The 20,839-nt window shown below is 56.0% G+C and overlaps 1 protein-coding gene across 3 annotated transcripts; it reads left to right on the forward strand.

Moving 5' to 3' along the window:
- Positions 1-419: 419 nt before the first annotated feature.
- Positions 420-20,511, forward strand: TIE1 (tyrosine kinase with immunoglobulin like and EGF like domains 1). Of its 3 annotated transcripts, none has more exons than XM_027059453.2 (23): positions 420-575; positions 2,776-3,087; positions 3,176-3,286; positions 4,659-4,814; positions 4,959-5,090; positions 5,243-5,383; positions 5,573-5,701; positions 6,491-6,636; positions 6,876-7,020; positions 9,349-9,507; positions 9,653-9,790; positions 9,991-10,287; positions 10,864-11,154; positions 11,402-11,592; positions 14,080-14,290; positions 14,453-14,563; positions 14,743-14,933; positions 15,906-16,019; positions 16,122-16,192; positions 17,357-17,397; positions 17,486-17,582; positions 17,667-17,766; positions 20,013-20,511. In XM_027059453.2, exons 1-23 carry the CDS (start codon positions 518-520, stop codon positions 20,082-20,084), a joined length of 3,414 nt encoding a protein of 1,137 aa, XP_026915254.1. In that variant the 5' UTR covers positions 420-517; the 3' UTR covers positions 20,085-20,511. The 3 variants fall into 3 exon arrangements, 2 of the variants coding, with proteins under 2 accessions (XP_026915254.1, XP_053068713.1); XM_053212738.1 differs by lacking the exon at positions 20,013-20,511 and adding an exon at positions 17,987-18,978; XR_008294415.1 differs by lacking the exons at positions 17,667-17,766; positions 20,013-20,511 and having other exon boundaries at positions 15,877-16,019; positions 17,486-17,514.
- The last annotated feature ends 328 nt before the right edge of the window (positions 20,512-20,839 follow it).

Genomic DNA, 20,839 nt, shown 5'->3' on the forward strand with positions numbered 1-20,839 from the left:
GAACACCCATGTAACTGTGTCCTGGGCACATACATGAGGAATTGCCTGGGCTGTATTGTGTGTATGTGCTGGGGGGGAGGGGAGACCCTAGAACAATATCCTCCCCCCATCCCTCCTCAATAGGCGGAAGCCACTGGCTTCCTCCCTTTCCTGCCTCCTGCCTCCTGCCTGCTTACAAGACTGAGGACCAGAGGGAGAAGAGGAGATGGGAAATCGGTCCAACAGTCCCTAGGTCTGTCCTTACAACTCTCCCCCACCTCAAGTGACCCCATTCCAGGGCCTTGCAGGCCACACCCATCCCCAGCCTTGGGGGGGGCCGCACTGGGGGGGGGGAGGTGTGCAGAAGCAGGATAAGTCCTCCCCACCCCTTCCCTGCCATCCCTCCCACCCAAGCCACCTCATTTCCTCTTCCTCCCCAGCACCAACACAAACTAATCAGTACAGGCTGACCAGCCAGACCCAGAATAGCTGACCGGAGGCCCCGCTTGTCCTGGCCGACCTGGTCAGCCTCCAGAGTATGGTCTGGCTGGGGCCCCTTTTGCTGCTCCCCAACCTCTTTCTGGCTTCTCATGTTGGTAAGTCTCCCCCAAGCCACCCCATGCCCCCAGCCCCCAAAGCCCTGATTTTCCCCTAGGAAACCTTATCATCACTGTCATCACCTTCATCCGCTCCCCAATCAGCTAGAAAGTGGGATCAAGGCCTCTAAAACCCAGGCACTAGAAACCATTGTAGCCTAGAATTGGGAGTAGAGCAGCTATTGACTGAGTTAGATTTTAGGATCAGTAAAGAGCAGCAGGGCCGATGGGGGCCCTGCAGTTTTCAGTGGGTGCTCATATGTTGCTTCAGTGTGTTGGAGTCATTCAATTATTCATTTGGCAAACATTTATCTAGCACCAACAATATTCCAGGAGCTGTGCTACGGGCCATTGGTTGAAAGGCAGACAGCTTCCAGGTCTATACAACAGATTATATGATGCTGACCTCCTATGGCTGTCATGGGGTTTAAATGAGGTAATTTATGCACAGCGTCCAATGCCCAGTTGTTAGATAAGGACTCCTGAATAAGTAGTAGCTGATTCCTTCACTTATGGCCAAAGAGCATTAGAATGCAAAGACTATCTTTGAGTGGCAGTCGGGGATGTGGGACATGCAGTGAAGGACAGAGACAGACACAAGTAGCTCCACAGGAGCACTGAGAAAGAGTCAGCTACTCTGCTTGAGGGCAATAGACGACAAGGGAGTCCACAAAGCCTTCACTAAGAGCAGTGGCCTTCACTCCACGCAGCCAGAACAGTAGCTGCAAGTCTCAGAGAAATGGAAGCGCATGCGAGAGAAGTTTCGTGAAGGGAACTCAGCAGGAAGGGCAGAGTGTGAGCAAAGAGGGGCTCAAGGGCATGCCCTGTATCCTGAGAGCAATTGGGAGCCGTGGGAGGGTTGCAGACCAGGCAGTCACAAGGTCTTAGATGGATCACTTTAGACGATGAGTTGGGGAAGGAGGAGTATAGCTATTGGGATGATCCGGGTCAGTAAGGGTGAGGGCTAAACAAGGGTGGGCTGAGAGACGTGGGTGAAGTCAAGAGGCTTTAAGGAAATGGAATCTGCAGAATCTTGCGACTGATTGCGGCAGCCAGCATCCCGCTTAGAGGTGTGGAGTTTACAGTCAGGCAGCCTGGCTCTGCCAGTTATTAATTGTATGCCCTTGGGCAAGTGGCGTCTCTGAGGCTTCGTTCACTGGCTATAAAAGTGGAGTAATAACACCCATGACCCACAATAGTTGTGATAAAATGAGAGAACATGAGATGCCTGGCATATAATTGGCCTCCAATAAGTATTATCGTGAAAGTAAGGAGAGAGGACTCCACAAAGTTCGTGTCTCAGGTGATTGGTGCCGTCTGTCGAGTCAGGGAGCACGAGGGAGCAGCAGTATTGGGGAGAGCTGACACAAACGCAGGCCCATGCGGACAGGCTGTCCCAGGGTTGTTGACTCAGAGGTGATAGTTACAGCCAGGGGAGGAGATGAGCTTGCTCCAGGAAGCCTGTAGAATAATTACTATTACCCTCATCTGTAAATGGAAAGACATCAATTTCACCGGGGGATGTGAAGATCCAATGGGAAACAGGTGCTCCAGCATATGGTGGGCGGTCAGTAAATGCTAACTCCATTTATTCGTGGTAGGCTTTGGAAGAATATTAATTGATAAGCTAAGTGGCATTTAAACTAGCTAATTACTTGGCAGTTACCAGGCAGGGGCCGAAAAGGAGGGGCTCCCTTCCTTTCTGCCCCGCAACCACCTGGCTGCAGAAGTCCACCTCTCTCTTAGACCCCACCTTAAAGCCCAGCCCCACAAGCCTGTCTAGACGTCTGCAGAGGAAGGGAGGGCTTTCTCCAAGGCGATTCTGTTCTCCATGGCTCTCCTGGCCCTCACCCTCTGGTGGGGGGCAGGGAGAGCGGCTGCCCTCCGTGGAACAGCTTGAGGCAGGTCCGGACTCAAGGGGGCTGCCAGGGAATTAAAAAGTGAGGAAACGGAGACAGAGAGCATAGATCATTCTTTCCGAAGCTGGGCCGCAAAGGGCAGCCATCTGGCAGGAGAAGGTGGGGGCACGAGGAGGCCAGAGAAGAGGCTTTGTTTCGATTTTAGGACGAAGAGACCTGGGGGCGGGGGAAGGGGCCAGTGCGCCGGCGGGAAAGAGGAAGGGAGGGGAGGGAAACGCTCGGCGGAGCGCGGGGCGGGCCGGGGACCCCGTCGGAGGGAGGACTTGGCGTCCCCGCCGCAGGCGCCGCGGTGGACCTGACGCTGCTGGCCGACCTGCGCCTCGTCGAGCCCCGGCGCTTCTTCCTGACCTGCGTGTCTGGGGAGGCCGGGCCGGGCCGGGGTGCCGACGCCTGGGGCCCCCCTCTGCTGCTGGAGAAGGACGACCGCATCGTGCGCACGCCGCGGCCCGCGCAGCCCCCGCACCTGGTGCGCAACGGCTCGCACCGCATCACGCTGCGCGGCTTCTCGCAGCCCTCGGACCTGGTGGGCGTCTTCTCGTGCGTGGGCGGGGCGGGGCGCACGCGCGTCCTCTACGTGCACAACAGCCCAGGAGGTGAGTTGAGCCCCGTGGGGCGGGGACAGGGACGGGATGGGGGGGGGGGGGGCGCCGTTGACCTCTGACCTCACCCTCCACCCTGCAGCGCACCTGCTCCCGGACAAGGTCACACACACGGTGAACAAAGGCGACACGGCCGTGCTTGCCGCACTTGTGCACAAGGAGAAGCAGACAGATGTGATTTGGAAGAGCAACGGTGAGAGGGGTGTCTGAATGGGTTGGGCAGGTAAACCTACCTGCCCGAACACCTCCATGCCCTCCGCCTTCCCAGCGTTAGCCACTTACACAGCTTTCAGCATGAAACACCTGTTACCCTCTCCCCCACCAACCTCTGCCCTGGATCAGGTCCTTGATAAGCGCCTGTGCCCATCTCTTTAGCTCTGGGCTGTTCTCCTCCTCTTGCACCCAGAGGACTAGCAGCCTTGGGGTTGGCTGCCTTCTTCCTTGTTACACCCAAATCAACATTGTGTTAAATCCTCACCTTTGACTCTCCCCCCCCCCCCCCCCCCCCGGGAGTTAGCAGATGCTGTCACATTTGCTCACCTGGCAGGGAGCAGCAATCCCCAAGGGGAAGAAGAGAACTGGTAACTGGGCCCAGGATTGCCCCCACCCTGGTCCTATCAGGCCCTCTGGCCACCCCATGGGAGGAAGCCGATATTCTGTGTGGCCCCAAAGACTTAGCCCTCAGACCCACAGCCCTTTGGCTGCCTTTTGCCTCCCTGGGCTCCTGAGGGAAGAGGACCCTTCCCTTGGGCCTGAGCACCAGGCCCCCTAAACTAATGAGAGGTCTGAGAGAGTCAAGTAGACCTGGGCTCCCTACAGTCCAGTCCTGGGCAAAGAGCAAAAAGGAGGTGAGACAGGGAGAGGGATTCTAGTATTTGGGTCTGCAGGTCCTAGAGGAAGAGGCTTCTGGGAGAAGTCTCTAAGTAGATAACCTTTGAACTGTGCCTAGAAGGAGACATCAGAATTAGCCACACAAAGGAGGGAAGGACATTCCAGGAGCAGGACTGGCTAAGAGCAAAGGCAGGAAGTGCCAAGATACCATAGTGTTTCTAGGAGAGAAACCAGCAGTTCCAGAACTCAGGAATGTTAGGAATCAGGCAGGGTGTGGAGAGGTATGAGGCCAAAGGGCCAAGCGGTGGCCAGACTGGTGAACACCATGTGCTAAGGAGCCAATAACCAGGGAGGAGTCTGAGCAGGGGGTGTTGCAGAGGCTTCTGTTGGGGAAAATCCCACTGGCTGCTGAGTGAAGGATAACTAGGAAAGCGGGGAGCGGGGATGGAGGCAGAGAGACTGCCTGGAAGGCCGTGGTGGTGGTGGTGGCCTTGAGTGTGGAAAGAACTGGACTGCTTTAGGAGATGAGGAGGAGCCAGACTGAGCAGGACCTGGTGACTTACTGGGGGTTGGTAGAGCATAGAGCAGAGGATGTATGCCAACTTTCTGGCTTGGGGACAGATCCTGGCTGGTGCCTCGGCCCAGTTCTGGCCACTTGTATGAGGCTCACACTGATGTGTCCTGGGCACTGGCTGTCACCGGCGCTGAGGCCCCTGACCCATTTATGCCTCCAGGATCCTACTTCTATACCCTGGACTGGCATGAGGCCCAAGATGGGCAGTTCCTGCTGCAGCTCCCAAATGTGCAGCCACCGTCGAGCGGCATCTACAGTGCCACCTACCTGGAAGCCAGCCCCCTAGGCAGCGCCTTCTTCCGGCTCATCGTGCGGGGTTAGGAGCAGAGGGCAGAGGTGGTGGGTGGCATGGGAGGCTGGGAGCCCCGTGGGCACTTCCTGTGGGCCGCCAGGGCTGCCTCAGTCCTCGGCAGCACCGGTAGGTGGGTGACAGCAACTGGCTGACAGCACATTCCTTCAGGCTGTGGGGCAGGGCGCTGGGGACCAGACTGTACCAAGGAATGCCCAGGCTGCCTGCATGGAGGTGTCTGCCATGACCTGGATGGCGAGTGTGTGTGTCCCCCTGGATTCACGGGTACCCGCTGTGAGCAAGGTAAGGAGGATGGGGAGCTAGGACCTCGGTGGGAGAGGGTGCCTGGCCGGGGGAAGATTCTTGAACCAAGAGCATGGGTGGTGAGAATGCCCGGCAGGACCTGGACTTTGAGGCCCGACAGTGGACCCCGTGCCCACACGTCTGGTTTCTAGCCTGCAGAGAGGGCCGTTTTGGGCAGAGCTGCCAGGAGCAGTGTCCAGGCACATCGGGCTGCCGGGGTCTCACCTTCTGCCTCCCAGACCCTTATGGCTGTTCTTGTGGATCTGGCTGGAGAGGACACCAGTGCCAGGAAGGTATGGGCTGACCTGCCAGCCACAGTCCCTGACCCGGAGAGCCAGCCACATACTAGACCTGGACCCTCCCCTTTGGCTCCCGTTGACCCACCCGTGCCCTCTCCACCCAGCCTGGCATCACCCAGGCCCCAGCTGTGCCCTCATTGCCCCTGGCCTATGTCCCTCTAACCACAACCCCTCTGTTCCCAGCCTGTACCCCTGGCCACTTTGGGGCAGATTGCCGCCTCCAGTGCCAGTGTCAGAATGGCGGGACCTGTGACCGCTTCAGCGGCTGCGTGTGCCCCTCCGGATGGCATGGAATGCACTGTGAGAAATCCGGTATGATCCGTCAAAACAAGTCAACTTTCACCAGACATCTCTCCCTGGCTCAAGGTCCCGCCCTCAGGAAGCTCACGGTCCAGGAAAAGTTCTCAGTGCCCAGCCCACATCACCCACACGGGGATGGGCTGCAGCCGAGACTTGGAGGGAGGGCCAAGAGGAGGCCCCTGGCCAGGCTGAGTTTCGGAGGGGGCTTCGGGGAAGAGGCGAGATCTGAGATGGGGTGTAAGGATGAGAGCCACATGGCTGGGGAAGGAGCACGGGCAAAGGCCTGGGGGCTGAAGACTCAGGGTCGGGTACCAGGACGGTGGAGTACGGCAGGGGGGGGGGGAGGGGTTGGGGGAGTGGTCAGAGGAGTCAAGCCTCGGGGACTTGGAACGGCAGGCTACCATGACAGGGGCAGGAGGGAATTGCTGAAGAAGCAGAAGGCAGTCAGCTTGCTGTGAGAGAGGACCCAGGCAGCTGGGTGGGGAGTGGAGGCAGGAGACCCCAGAGGGTCTGTAACAGAGCCCAGAAGCGAGTGAGGCCTGAACCGGTGTTCGGGCTGTGAGGCCGGCGAAGGGCCTGCTTTGGCTGAAAGAGGATATCAGGTCAGGGGTGCAGGAGGTAGACCCTACGGCTGACCAGAGGTGGGGTGCCAGGGCCCTGTAGGACTCTGCTGGCAGACAGCCTTGAGCGACCAAGGCGATGGTGATGCCTCTGCCAAGATGCAGGCCACACGACCAGGGGCACCCTGGTGGTCGGCGTCTGCCTCGCGGGGGCTCCAGCATGTGTCCTTCCTCTCCCTAGACCGGATCCCCCAGATCCTGGATGTGGCCTCGGAGCTGGAGTTCAACTTGGAGACGATGCCCCGGATCAACTGTGCGGCCGCAGGGAACCCCTTCCCGGTGCGGGGCAGCATGGAGCTCCGAAAGCCGGATGGCACAGTCCTCCTGGTCAGCCCCCCACCCCTGACCCCAGGCCCCCCATCCCGCCAGCCTTACAGTTGCTCCCTCAGACCCCTGACCCCTCAGGGCTTTCTCTAGGCACTACCCGCTGGCCCGACCACAGGTCAGATGGGGTCAGGCTAATTGCTGAGAAACTACCACTGGTCTTCTGTCCCCTCATCCGTCCCCACATCTGTCACATGGGTGCACATTCTCTATGGTCTGCCCCCTTTCCCTGTCTCTCTCAGTCCACCAAGGCCATTGTGGAGCCAAATAGGACCACAGCTGAGTTCGAGGTGCCTCGCTTGGCCCTCGGGGACAGTGGGCTCTGGGAATGCCGTGTGTCTACGTCTGGTGGCCAAGACAGCCGACGTTTCAGGGTTAACGTCAAAGGTCAGTGATGTCCCAGGGCCATGGAGGATGGGCAGTGGGCAGAGTGGGCACTAGGTGATGCCGCTAAGACTGGGCATTGTAGAAGAAAGGGAGAGGACATCTAAGGTCACAGCCCAGGACCAAGCAAAGAAGAGGTCTGGGCTGGGCAGTGTCAGAGCAGGAACACAGCTCAGTGCTATCTGGAAAGGACATCCCATGCCCTAGAAACGGGATACCCTCCTGCCTGGCCATGCTGGCCCTCTCCACCTCTTCACAGCCCCTGCACGCAGCATCCCTTTAGCTCTGCCTCTAGGATGCTGCTTCCTGCTCTGAGTCATACCCCAGGGCTCTCAGTGCCGGGACAGGGGAGCACATGGGACGCCTAAGCTCAGAGGGTAACCTGCTGCCCAGAGGAGCTGCATAGGGTTTCCCCAGTGAGTAGGGAGGGAGTGCCCAGGATGGCCCAGAGTGGAGCCATCCAGCCCAGCTCAGGTGTCTCTTCACCTTCTCCAGCATCATAAACCCTGGCTTCTCTTTTCTTTTTTTTAATTTATTTATTTTGAGAGAGGTGGGGAGAGGCAGAGAGACAGGGAGAGAGAGAATCCCCAGTAGGCCCTGTGCTGTCAGTGCAGAGCCCGATGCGGGGCTCAAAGGGGCTCAGTCTCACGAATCGTGAGATCACGACCTGAGCCGAAATCGAGAGTCAGACAGACGCTTAACTGACTGAGCCACCCAGGTGTCCCCTGGCTCCTCTTGCCCTCTGCTCCTGACAGCCCACCCCCGTGACAGAAGCCCAGACCTCCCTCATCTTCCTCTTCCTTCCCACTGGCTCACCGCCACCCCTCCCACAACTTTGTGGCTGCCCCACCAGCAGGAAACATCAGTGTGGCCAGGCTCCACCTTCAGCCTGTGTCTTCTCCCCAGGCATCTGACCTAGGCAACACGGGTTCAAATCCTCCCCACAAATCCCTGGCTCCGTTGCCTTAAGCCAGCTGCTTAGTCCCTCACCGCTTATTTCTCTCTACAGTGAGGACATCAGTGTTACACTAGCTAGGATTGCTGTGAAGCAAGTTAGATGATACCTTTAATGAATTTAACTTGCATTTAAGTTAGATGATGCGTTTAAGCCCTTAGCACAGTGCCTAACACAGGGCCTGTGCTGGATAAATGTTGGCATTTATTGTCATGATTCTTATAGGGTCCTCTCCCAAGTTTCAGCTGTTCTCTGGCAATGCCCAGGCTTGATCTGCAGGCTAGACCACTCTCCTGAGCTCCAGACCCATTTGGTGGGACCTCCAGAAGTGGGGTTCTGGCTCAGAAGTCAGCGTGGAAGTTCCCTGGTGTATGATTCAAGGGCCCACTTCATCTCCATCCACCTCCTGGACAGCCCTAGGCACAGGGGGCTCCACAGATCCAAACCCGACCTTCATCTCACCTCCTCATGATGTGCTCATTTCTGTCAGACACCACCGTTCCTCCCTGCCCACTGAGCTCTCAACCCCGCATCCTCTGCCCTGCCTCCTGCCCTCCCTCGCTTCCATCTACCCATTCCCCCATCCTTCCATCCTGCTTAGAAAATGTTTGAAAGTGGCGAGGGAATCAGTCATGGCATTGATCTACTGATCTGGTAAGAAAAGCTAAGGCCAGGACAAGGGTGTCATGGCCATGGAATGAGGAAGCCAGGCAGGAACACAAAAGCTATTTGCAGTAGAATTGGCTGATTCTAGGTGGCCTGACCGACAGACCAAGTTCAAACACTGGTTGTACTTCCTGCTGGCTGCATGTCCTTAGGCAAGGTAGATGTCTCCGAACTTCAGTTTCTTCGCTCATAACCCAGGGTGAGAGCTCCATCTGAAAAGTAGCTGTGAGAAGTAGAGATTGTACCTAGGAAGCAGCTGGGATAGAGCAGGTGCTTCACCACTGGCTACCTTTTTTTTCCCCCCAATTAAGAGAGTGACAAACGATAGGGGGAGGGGCAGAGGGTAGGCTGATCCCATGTTATCTCCCTGCCTTGGGTTTCAGCCCCCTCTGTCTCCCCTACACTGCGTGGACAGCATACCCTCCCCCAAACCCATCTAGCCATATCAGACCTCTTTTAATGTCTTTGGGGATACTCTCACATCCTCATTGCCAGATCTGTGTGCCCCGAGCGGCTTAGGGGGCAGAATGCTATCCTGCTTGAATGCTGGCCATTCCGGTCATCTGTTGAACTTGGTCTCTCCCCAGCCTAGAGGGGGCCCTGATCCAAACCAAGACCCAGAGATCTCTTTGGCCAGAGTAGAGTCCTCTTATTTTTCTGAGGACTGGGCAGGCTGTCTGGGCCCTGCCTTACCTTGGGTCTCCTGGCAGTGCCCCCAGTGCCCCTGACTGCTCCGCGGCTCCTGGCCAAGCAGAGCCGCCAGCTCGTGGTCTCCCCACTGGTCTCCTTCTCCGGGGACGGACCCATCGCCTCCGTCCGCCTGCACTACCGGCCCCAGGACAGCACCATGGCCTGGTCCGCCATTGTGGGTGAGCAGGGAGACAGCTGGGGGCGGGAAGGGGGCTGGGGCAGAACAGGGGTGTTGGGTAACAATGAGAAAGGACAGAACGAAAAGGGGGGAAGACGGCAGCTTCTGGAACAGGTAGGGGGCTGAATGATGTGTCCTGTCCCCAGTGGACCCCAGTGAGAATGTGACTTTAATGAACCTGAGGCCGAAGACAGGATACAGTGTCCGTGTACAGCTGAGCCGGCCAGGGGAAGGCGGGGAGGGGGCCTGGGGGCCTCCCACCCTCATGACCACAGACTGTCCTGGTGAGAGGCCAAGAGTCATCCCTTCCTGTCCCCCCAGGAGTTACTGTTCCTATGCACTCAGCAGTTGTCATGTCTTGTCCACCCCCAGGGGCCCCTGCCTTTCCCACTGGAGTTTGTCCCACCCAGTCCCCTGGGGAGCACTATCCTGTCCAGCCCCAAGGACCCGCTGGACGGTTCTGACCCCTGACCTCCGGTCCCAGAGCCCTTGCTGCAGCCATGGCTGGAGGGCTGGCACGTGGAGGGCCCTGACCGGTTGCGAGTGAGCTGGTCCTTACCCTCGGTGCCTGGGCCACTGGTGGGCGATGGTTTCCTGCTGCGCCTGTGGGATGGGGCACGGGGACAGGAGCGGCGGGAGAACGTCTCGTCCCCCCAGGCCCGCACCGCCCTCCTGACTGGACTCACGCCTGGCACCCACTACCAGCTGGATGTGCGGCTCTACCACTGCACCCTCCTGGGCCCTGCCTCGCCCCCTGCACGCGTGCTTCTGCCCCCCACTGGTATGCTCAGGAAGGGGGTTATGGGCTCGGGATGAGGGGAGGACACGGGACACAGGAAACGCCAGACCCGTAAGGACACGGGAGGTTGCAGGAGAGCGGATAGACCTAGAACACAAGACGTGTGGAAAACGTGGGCATAAGGGAGAAGCAGGATATCAGACAGACGTGAACACAGGGAGGACGTGGGGTGGGCAGATATTGGAGGCTGGTGGGGACGTAGGTCAGCAGGAGCATATGGGATGGGGAAGGATGGGGAGGCCATGGTTTACGGGGAGAACAAGGTCATGGGGAGGATATGGTGGACCAGGAGGACATGGGGATCGGGGGAGCACAAGGCACATGGGGAAGGCCCAGCACCCTGGGAGGATCCAGGGCACCAGGAGGGCCTGGCACAGAAGGAGAATGAGGGGAAGCAGAAGCTTGGGGATGAAGGGAGGGAGCCATAGGGAGAGGATGGCAGGGTGGCTCCCATTCTGGGGTCCACCGAGCAGGGGACACAGCTAGAATGGATCTGACCCCAGAACTACATACCCTGCTCCTGCCTGAGCCCCGCCTTCCCCACCCCCACCTCCCCAGGGCCCCCAGCCCCCCGACACCTCCATGCCCAGGCCCTCTCAGACTCTGAGATCCAGCTGACATGGCAGCGGCCAGAGGCTTCGGCTGGGCCTATATCCAAGTACATCGTGGAGGTGCAGGTGGCTGGGGGCTCAGGCGACCCCCTGTGGATGGACGTGGACAGGCCCGAGGAGACAAGCACCGTTGTCCGTGGCCTCAACGCCAGCACACGCTACCTCTTCCGTGTGCGGGCCAGTATTCAGGGTCCCGGCGACTGGAGCAGCGTCGTGGAGGAGTCTACCCTGGGTAACGGTAGGAGCTCGTGGCTTGGGAGCTAGGACACCCAAGGCCCTTCCCGACAAGTGACGGGAGTCCTAGTACTGGGGACCCTGACCCTTCCCTTCTTAGGACCCATTGTCCTAGCGCTAGGAAAATCCTGTCACTCCAGTGGACCGTTGGCCCTCGGCCTGACACCCCTCGTCCCTCCTGGTACTGGGATCTCTGACCTCTCCCTCCCTGACCCAGGCTTCCCACGATCTGCCCCTCTTATTGTGTCCAGGGCTGCAGAGTGAGGGCCCGGTCCAAGAGGTCCAAGCGGCTGCAGAGGGCCTAGATCAGCAGCTGGTACTGGCCGTAATGGGTTCTGTGTCTGCCACCTGCCTTACCATCCTGGCTGCCCTCCTGACCCTGGTGTGCATCCGCAAAAGCTGCCCGCACCGCAGACGCACCTTCACCTACCAGTCAGGATCGGTCAGTCCCCTGTACCCACCCACGTGCGCACACCCCCATCTACGTTTGCGCACACACAGTACCTGTACACCCGAGTGTGTGTGTGTATGCACGCATGTGTGTGTTTGTGTTGCAGCCATGGGACTGCACTCAGCAGTGCTCTAGGGCACAAAACATAATTGTCTTTATTTTTCTAGAACTGAACTGCGTTCATAAGTCAATTTATGTTACTGGTGAATGTCGCCGGTTCAAAATAACTCTGTTCTGTCCATGTTTCGCCACGGTTAATTCAGGGTCCTCCCGCTTCTCACTGGAGGTGCCATAAGCCTGGGTGGCGTGGTGCTGACACGGGGTGGGAAGGGGGGCAGGGGCACACCTGGGCCTCATGCTGGCATCCATCCTAGCAGACCCTCCTGGACATGGGAGCCAGCCTCCATCTGCACACATTTGTGGCTGATGCCCTTAGCCCTTCTGTGGCCTCCTGCCAACAGGCCGCTTGTACTGTGAGTTCCTGGTCCCAGCCTCCATGTCTGCGAGTGTCAGGGCCAGCTCCAGGAGACTTCAGAGCCCTGAGGTGCTCCCTGTGCCCTGCGAGCATGTTCTGTGGCCCTCATACCCTTTGTCACGACCCCTGTCACATTCGTTCCTACTGCTCCAGAGTTGTGCCAGCTCAAGGCTCACCTGTTGCTGCCGGGGAAAGGCAGTGATGCCTCCTCTCTTCCTGGCCTCGCCGTAAACCTGTCTGTTCTCGGTCTGTGCCCCTCCAGCCTGCGGGCCCATACTTGGGGTGGGGGTGCGGGGCAGTGCTGGCTTCTCTTTAGGGACCCAGCATCACCCCCTCTTGTCACCACCTCCCATCCCTCTCTCCCACCTGCCCGTCCTCCACTGCTGTCCCTGATGATCCAAACTCTGCCCTTCGTCCTCCGTGCCTGGGCTCTTGATAGTTACAGCCAAGCCCTGGCATTTCAAAACAAAAACAAAAACCACCACCAACAAAAAAACCCTCTTCTGTCTCAAGGGCTGATCCTTGTGATAGAAAGTCTAGTGTTCAAGGCTATTGTCTCTGCCATGCCTTTAAAAACTCCCTTCAGAGATTCAATTGGCTTCTTTGTTCCAGGCTGCTCCCTCTGAGGTCAGTGCACACAGAAAGCCAGCCGCTGCTAAGGTGGGGGAAGGGTAACGAATACAGATGTGGAGGGAAGGAGGTGGGAAAGCAGAGTTTTAACATACATATATATATAATCCTAGTTTCGAGATCTGCCCTGCCACATGTGCCTGCATGAAGGTGTGTGTGAGCGCCACACAGGAGTACCTGTGTGCATCCACTTGTGGGCACCCCCACCTGTGTATGCGTGTGTCCCCGTGCTTGTGCTCCTCCGTGGGATGGGTACGTGTGCGTGCACATGCCTACATATGGTGCCGCTGCTGGGCCACATGTGCGCCCTCAGCGGTTGATGGCTTCAGGTGAATCCACATGCCCCGTGTCCTTTGCCCTCGCCCATGGATCCGAGCTTCAGCTCACTTAGGGAGCCCCGCCACCAGGTCCGTGTTAACCCCCTTCCAGTCCTCATAGCGGCAGTGCCCTTGGTCCCGTTCAGCTGTTTCATTTTCCTGCCATCCGCCCTGCCCAGGTGGCCCAGCTCCTACACAGTTGGGGGAAGTGGATGTTCCTCTTTGTGACAGTCTTTCTATCTTCAGCCCCTGGGTGGTTTTAAAGCTATAAACGGATGCCAAGTGGGTCTGCTTCTGCCACTGTGGAGAAAACCCCTCCACTGACTGCCAGCAGCTTGGGGCTTAGCCTGTAGTAGGTGCTCAATAAATGTATCCTAGCCCACTGCCCAAGGCTAGAATCCTCTCCAGAGTATCCTTGATGGCAGAAAAGCCTGGCTGTGACATCAGCACAATGGGAAGCTCACCACTTCCCATCACAGCTCACTCCAATTCTTTCCTGTTCTAAATGTTAGAGATGTAGGGGCACCTGGGTGGCTCAGTCAGTTAAGCACCCGACTCTGGATTTCAGCTCAGGAGTTTGAGCCCCGCATCAGGCCTGGCGTTGGGCTCCACACTCTCAGTGTGGAGCCTGCTTGGGATTCTCTCTCTCCATCTCTTTCTGCCCCTCCCCAGTTCTCTCTCTCAAAGTAAATAAATAAACTTAAAAACTTTTTAGAAATATCCTCTTTCCATTGACTCATGGCTTCATGGCTTCTAGCAACCCTAAGCCCCCCACACCTGTTTTTCCAGATCCCCGCATACCTACCTGCTCCCCAGGCTGTGGCCTCTCCATCTCTCTTCTTGGACATCTGTCCACCCAGCAGCCCCACTGATGGCTTCGTCTTCTATGATACTCAGTATGTGTCTTCTGAATGTCTGTTCCTGGCTGACCACCAGAGTGCCCTCTGCGTGGGTCTCTTTCCATTTGTCTAGCTATTCTTTGATGCCTGTCTGTGCCTTTTGCCGGCCCCGTGTCTGCTGCATGGACTGTCTGCCCATTTGTCCCATCCTATGAAGGGTGAAGAAACCATCCTCCAGTTCAGCTCAGGCACCCTGACGCTAACCCGGCGGCCAAAACCACAGCCCGAGCCCCTGAGTTATCCAGTGCTGGAGTGGGAAGACATCACCTTTGAGGACCTCATTGGGGAGGGGAACTTTGGTCAGGTCATCCGGGCCATGATCAAGAAGGATGGGCTCAAGATGAACGCGGCCATCAAGATGCTGAAAGGTTCCCTGGGAGTGACCCCTGACCCCAGGCCTGCCCCCCTCCTTTGTCCCACAGATCCCAGGCCCTACCTGGCCCCCTCCCGCAACTGGCCCCAGCCCTCTCTAGCCATGCCTCTTCTCCAGAATTATTTCTGGCAAAAGTGATGTTGGCTTCTTTCCACAGAGTATGCCTCTGAAAATGACCATCGTGACTTTGCGGGAGAATTGGAAGTTCTGTGCAAACTGGGACATCACCCCAATATCATCAACCTCTTGGGGGCTTGTGAAAACCGAGGTGAGCCCCCAGCTCATCACCTGCCCCTTCTTCCAAAGCCCCGTCGACAGCCATCACCTCTGTCCACGTCACTAGCTTGCCGGAGCTTCAGGCTCCTTGTCTGCCACCGTTGGGTGCCTGCTGTCCACAGGCTGCCTGCATAGAAACCTTCACCCTGTACCTGTCTCCTTCCCTCTCAGGTTACTTGTACATCGCTATTGAATACGCCCCCTACGGGAACCTGCTAGACTTTTTGCGGAAGAGCCGGGTCCTGGAGACGGACCCAGCCTTTGCCCGGGAACACGGAACTGCCTCCACTCTCAGCTCCCGGCAGCTGCTGCGCTTTGCCAGTGATGCTGCCAATGGCATGCAGTACCTGAGCGAGAAGCAGGTGAGTGTGGGGAGGGAAGTCGTGCCAGAGGGGGCACTGGGTCAACTGCAGGAGGTAGAGTCAGCAGGCTGTCATTGGATGTGGGGTCGAGGAGCACAGAGAAGGATGTGACCCTGAGCTGCTGGCCTGGCTAAGTACACGAGAGCACAAGGCGAGAAGCAGGCCTGGAGGAGGTGTTGCATTTGAAGCATCGGACGAACATCTTGGTGGAGATGTTGAGTTGGCGGTTACAGATGCCGGCCTAGAACTCGGGAGAAAGAGCTAGGCCAGAAACAACAATCTGGAAGCTGTCATCCCACAGATGGTGGATGAATCTCATGGTGAGGGAGTGGGTGAGACCCACCAGGACAGGGTAGAGGTGGAGCAGGGAGTGGAGGCCCGAGCCCCAGGGTGAGGACATCCCGCTTGAATGGAAGGAAGGAGGGGACAGTAGCAGGAGGCGAGCATGATGCTGAAGAAGGACATTTTAAAGTTAGTGGAGTTTTGAGGGTCTTTGAAGCAGAGGAATAGGGGCCAGTGAGAGGGAGGGTTTGATGGAGAGAAGTCTCTGAGGAGGTTGGAGGACCTTGTGGGGAAGACTTGGGACTCAAGGGAAAGGTCACTCTGGGCAAGAGGAGGGCCTTCCCCACTTTCCTCAATGAGGGGAGAGGAAAACAGGGCGGGGCGGGAAGGGAGCAAGTGAAGAGAAGGAGATGCGGTGTGGTCACCAAGGACAAGCCCGCCCTTGTCCCAGGAAGAGGGATGCAGCCTGAGCTTGGCCATGGGCAGCTCATAGGGAGGAAGGGACAACCAGCAGTGTGACTTTTCTAAGGCAGGAGTCACTGGTCCAGGATAAGGCCTGGTTGACTGGGAAGAAGGGTGAAGGGCTCTTACAGAGATGGAGGGCCAGCTGTGGGGCCAGACTCCTCACTGGTCGAGGAGTCCTGGCCTTTCTCATCCCCAGTCTTCCCTGACTTCTGACTGTGCCTGCAGTTCATCCACAGGGACCTGGCTGCCCGAAATGTGCTGGTTGGGGAGAACCTGGCCTCCAAGATTGCCGACTTTGGCCTTTCTCGGGGGGAGGAAGTTTATGTGAAGAAGACGATGGTAAGTCTTAGTCCCCCCGCCTCAGGTTCCATGCCTGCCCCCCAGAGCCCCACACACCGGTCCCTCCTCCTCGCCGAACCCCTCAAACCCACTGTCTCCCAGGGGCGTCTCCCCGTGCGCTGGATGGCCATTGAGTCTCTGAACTACAGCGTCTACACCACCAAGAGTGATGTGTGAGTATGGGGCTCAGAAGGAGCAGGGCTTATGGTCCCGCAGGGATGCACACAGACATAACATAGACATGCCTCAGACACGTCTCAGATAGTGCAAGGCACGATTGGGACATTCCCAACGTATATTCCACACGTGACACAGGTGTGACACAAGTGTGCCTTGGATATACCTTGGCGATGCTCAGCATCTTAGTGGGAAGGCGGAGGGGAGTGGGGGGGGCGGTGCTAGTTAGAAGGAGGTGTGGTCTTGGAAGGTGTTTCAGTGGTAGGATTGGGGTAGGGAAGTTTAGGGCTGTGCTCATCTAAGAGACTGGGAGATACCTTGGAGAGGTTTGGGAATGTGGGTGGATAATGCCTAGGTGGATGGAAAGACCACCCCAGGAATGTTCTCACCTTCGTCTCTGAAGGGTGGTATCATCCCCACCTGAGGACCTAACCAGACCATAACCCCAAGACCCCCTCTTTGTGCTCCTCACCCCCATATGACCATCGTGGCCCACCTCTGCTCCTCTTTCCAGGGAACCTGGCCTGCCCATCCCTCCAGCTCTGGCCCTGCCCATTTGCCACCAGCCCTTTGGCCTGGCCTGCCTTGCTCACTGTCCATCACACCAACCGCCCCTCTGACCACCACTCAACTGCTTCCTGCTTCTGCCCCCAAACCCCCTAGGTCCCCTCCCCCTGACTAGAACTCCCACCCTGGTCTCACCTGCATGGAGGTTGCAACAGCATAAGAGGCAGTTAAAAGCAAGGGCTTTGGAATCAAGTTGTCAGGGTTTGATTCCAGTTCTACCATTTACTAGCTGTGTGACCTTGGGAAAGCTAGCTAATCTCTCAGTACCTCAGTGTCTCCATCTATAGAATGGGGAGAATGATAGTACCTATATCATAAGGTTGGAGTGAGGGTTAAATGAATTAACATATATGTTAAATGATGAGTGCCTGGCCCATAGTAAGCGTGTGATACAAATGTTAGCTATGATGATGTTGAGCCTGGGAGTGGCTATGAAGGACTTTGAGTGGACAGAGATGGCAGCTGGCCAAGGCAGACACTTGCAGAGTAGACACACTCAGGGGGCGGGAGGGGCGGCACCCTTGGGGTAGGTGGCGCTGAACTGCTGGGCCCCGGGGTCTAGAAGATCACTAAGTACATCCTTCTCATTTCAGTTGGTCCTTTGGGGTCCTCCTCTGGGAGATCGTGAGCCTTGGTGAGTCCCTGACCCCCACCCCCCAGAGTGCCCTCTCCTTACCCCCACCTCGGTCCCTGGGCTGAGAGAGTTTTGTCCTCTCCTGCAGGGGGCACGCCATACTGTGGCATGACCTGTGCTGAGCTGTATGAGAAGCTGCCTCAGGGCTACCGCATGGAGCAGCCTCGTAACTGTGACGATGAAGTGTGAGTCTCCTCAGCCTGGAGCCCCGTGACCCCATCACCCCAGCTAGCCCTGACCCCTCATCTCAGCAATGCCCCCATCTGCAGGTACGAGCTGATGCGTCAGTGCTGGCGGGACCGTCCATACGAGCGACCCCCCTTTGCCCAGATTGCACTGCAGCTGGGCCGGATGCTGGAAGCCAGGAAGGTGAGGAGGCTGGGGTGACGGGGACTAGGGCTCATCAGCCTCCAGGGGTGCCCTCTCATACGAGCCAGAGAGCAGCAGCCTCTATGTCCTTGTCCCCACCACTTGCTGCAGGACAGTAGGCGGGACCTCTGGATGCCACCCCCCCTTTCCAGTGCCCCATGGGTTGGACACGAGGCTCTCCTAACTCTTCTGAGGCCCCAGCAGCAAATCCCTCCCCTAGCTCCCAACTGTTTACCCATCTTCCTCTGCTGGGGCTATCAGCCCATTCTCCTCTGGGCCACCTCTCCTCACCTGGCACAGAGCCAGAGTGACAACGCATGAATGGCCAACCAACCAAATGGGCGGATGGAGGAATGAATGATACAGTAAGTGAATGAATGGAAAGAATTAGTGGATGGATGATGTAATAAACATATGAATAAATACATAAATAACTGACTCTAGTAACCATGTGGATAAATAAATTATCAGATAAATATAAATGAAGAAACCTATCAGAGTAAATGCAAAAAGAGTTCTTCATTTAAACTAATGACTAAATAGCTATAGGAATTCGCAAACTGTCTCAAGAATAAAGGAATGATCAGGAGCACCTGGCTGGCTCAGTTGGTGGAGCATTCTTGATCTCAAAGTTGTGAGTTCGAGCCCCATGTTGGGTATACAGATTACTCAAAAATAAAATATTTTTAAAAAGCAAGCAGAATAAGGAATGACCAAATAACCATATAAATGGCTAAATCACCAAAAATACCCTGATGAATAAATGAATGAATGAACAAAAAATTCACTTGTTGAGTGCATTAAAAAAAAAAACTAAGATGTAGGATACGAAAGATGAGATATATGCAGTGGACCCTTGAACAATGTATGACTAAGGGGTACCGATCCCTTATGTAGTCAAAAATCTGCATATAACTTTTGCTTTTCCCAAAACTTAATTACTAATAGCTGAACTTTTGACTGGAAGCCTTACTGATGACATAAACAGTCAACTAACATGTATTTTGTATATGTATTATACATTGTATTCTTATACTAAAGTAAGCTAGAGAAAAGAAAAAGATCATGAAGAAGAGAAAATACACTGACAGTCCTGTACCACATTTATTGAAAAAATCTGGTATAAGTGGACCCATACAGTTAAAATCCATGTTAGTCAAGAGTCAGTTATGTATACAATGGACTATTACCCAGCTATAAAGAGAATGAAATCAAGGGGTGCCTGGGTAGCTCAGTCGGTTAAGCATCTGACTCTCGATTTCAGAGTCTCATGTTCATGAGCTCAAGCCCCGCATCAGGCTCTGCAATGACAGCATGGATTCTCTGTCATGGGAATTCTCTGTCTCCCTCTTTCTCTCTCTGCCCCTCCCCAACTCACACTTTCCAATAGATTTTTTTTTAATATCTGTTTTTGAGAGAGCACGAGCAGGGGAGGGGCAGAGAAAGAGGGAGACAGAATCCAAATCAGGCTCTGAGGTTGTCTGTGCTGTCAGCACAGAGCCGGGCATGGGGCTCAAACTCAGAGACCACAAGGTCATGACCTGAGCTGAAGTCAGACACTTAACCAACTGAGCCACCCCAGCGCCCCTACAACTCTCTCCCCCCACAAAAATAAATAAAAAAATAATAAAAAGAATGAAATCTTGCCATTCACAACAATGTGGATGCATCTAGAGAGTACTATGCTAAGTAAAATAAGAGAGAGACAAATACCATAGGACTGGACTTATGTGTGGAATCTAAAAAATAAATAAAACAGAAATTCATAAATACAGAGAACAAACTAGTGATTGCTCAAAGGGGGAAGGGGGGCAAAATCGGTGAAGATTAAGAGGTACAAACTTCCACTTATACGATAAATGAGTCACAGGGCTGAAAGTACAGCATAGGGAACAGAGCCAATAATACTGTAATAACTTTGTGCGATGACAGATGGTAACTGTCAAATCACTATGTTGTACACCTGAAACTAATACAATATCGTACGCCCACTACACTTCAGCGAAAAAGTTTTTTAAAAGAAGAAAAAAGAAAAAAAATTCCTGTGGAACAATTGTGTCAAGGGCCTCTCACCTGGATGCCGAGCTGTGGTCTATCCCGGCTGGTGAGGGCTGCCCTCAGCCATAGGGCCATCTTGAATCTAGTTCAGTGTCTCTTCAAGTACCCCCAGCACCTGGAAGTCAGGGAGCTCCAGGCCAGAGTCGCCCGCATCCCTGGCCCCCACTAAAGCTTGCTCTGTCCCCCAGGCCTATGTGAACATGTCGCTGTTTGAGAACTTCACTTATGCGGGCATCGACGCCACAGCTGAGGAGGCCTGAGCTGCTGTCGAGCCAGAACTGGGCTCTGCTGGCCAGAGCAAGCTCCGCTGTCCACCCTGTGACTTCGGATCCTCGCAGCCTCTGACCTGAACTCCGTCAAGCAATTTTTTTTTTTTAACTTAAGAAAAGAAGGGACCCTGGGGTGGGGTGGGCTAGGGGCCTTGGGTCCTCATCCCTCGCAGCTGCTCCCAGGCCACATGCAGCTACTCTTACAGCGACCCTTCACACCCTTCCTTCTAGTTGAGCTGCTCCACGAGTGTACCCCTCTTCTGCCACTCCCCACGCTCAACCACCCCCCCACACACAGCTCCTCCACCCAAGCCGGCACCCACACCACTAACATTCCCCTTTAGGCTACGTCCCCACCCCCCACCCCCAGCCCCCAGCTTTGTAATCCCAAAACAAATAAATGCTCTGAGAAACTCCAGCCCACGTCTTCGACTGCTGGCCAATCCCAAGGAAAAGTCGAACCAGAGGGCAACTGGACTAAGAAACGCTGTCCCGAGTTGCACAGTCGCAGGCCCAAACCCTCTGTTGGGGTCACCTCTCCATGATGGGGGTGCTGTGGAAGACCCATTTTACGCAGACCCCACCACCCACGTGTCTGTGCTATGAGAAGCCGTTTCCCCATCACCAGCAGGGCTCCCTACATCTCGCCGTAGCTGCCAGTCTAGGAGTCTATGCTGGGTCCAAACTGCACGCCAGGGGTGACTCAGACTGACGCCTCGGCGCCACACAGGTTCTGACTTCTCCTT

Source organism: Acinonyx jubatus, chromosome C1, assembly GCF_027475565.1.
Source record: "Acinonyx jubatus isolate Ajub_Pintada_27869175 chromosome C1, VMU_Ajub_asm_v1.0, whole genome shotgun sequence".
NCBI classification, from domain to species: domain Eukaryota; kingdom Metazoa; phylum Chordata; class Mammalia; order Carnivora; family Felidae; genus Acinonyx; species Acinonyx jubatus.

Coding starts and splice junctions, on each gene's coding strand:
- TIE1 (XM_053212738.1), top strand. CDS start 518: ATGGTCTGGCTGGGGCCCCTTTTGCTGCTCCCCAACCTCTTTCTGGCT. Junction 5,091..5,242: donor GGGTACCCGCTGTGAGCAAG/GTAAGGAGGATG, acceptor TCTGGTTTCTAG/CCTGCAGAGAGGGCCGTTTT. Junction 16,193..17,356: donor TACACCACCAAGAGTGATGT/GTGAGTATGGGG, acceptor TTCTCATTTCAG/TTGGTCCTTTGGGGTCCTCC.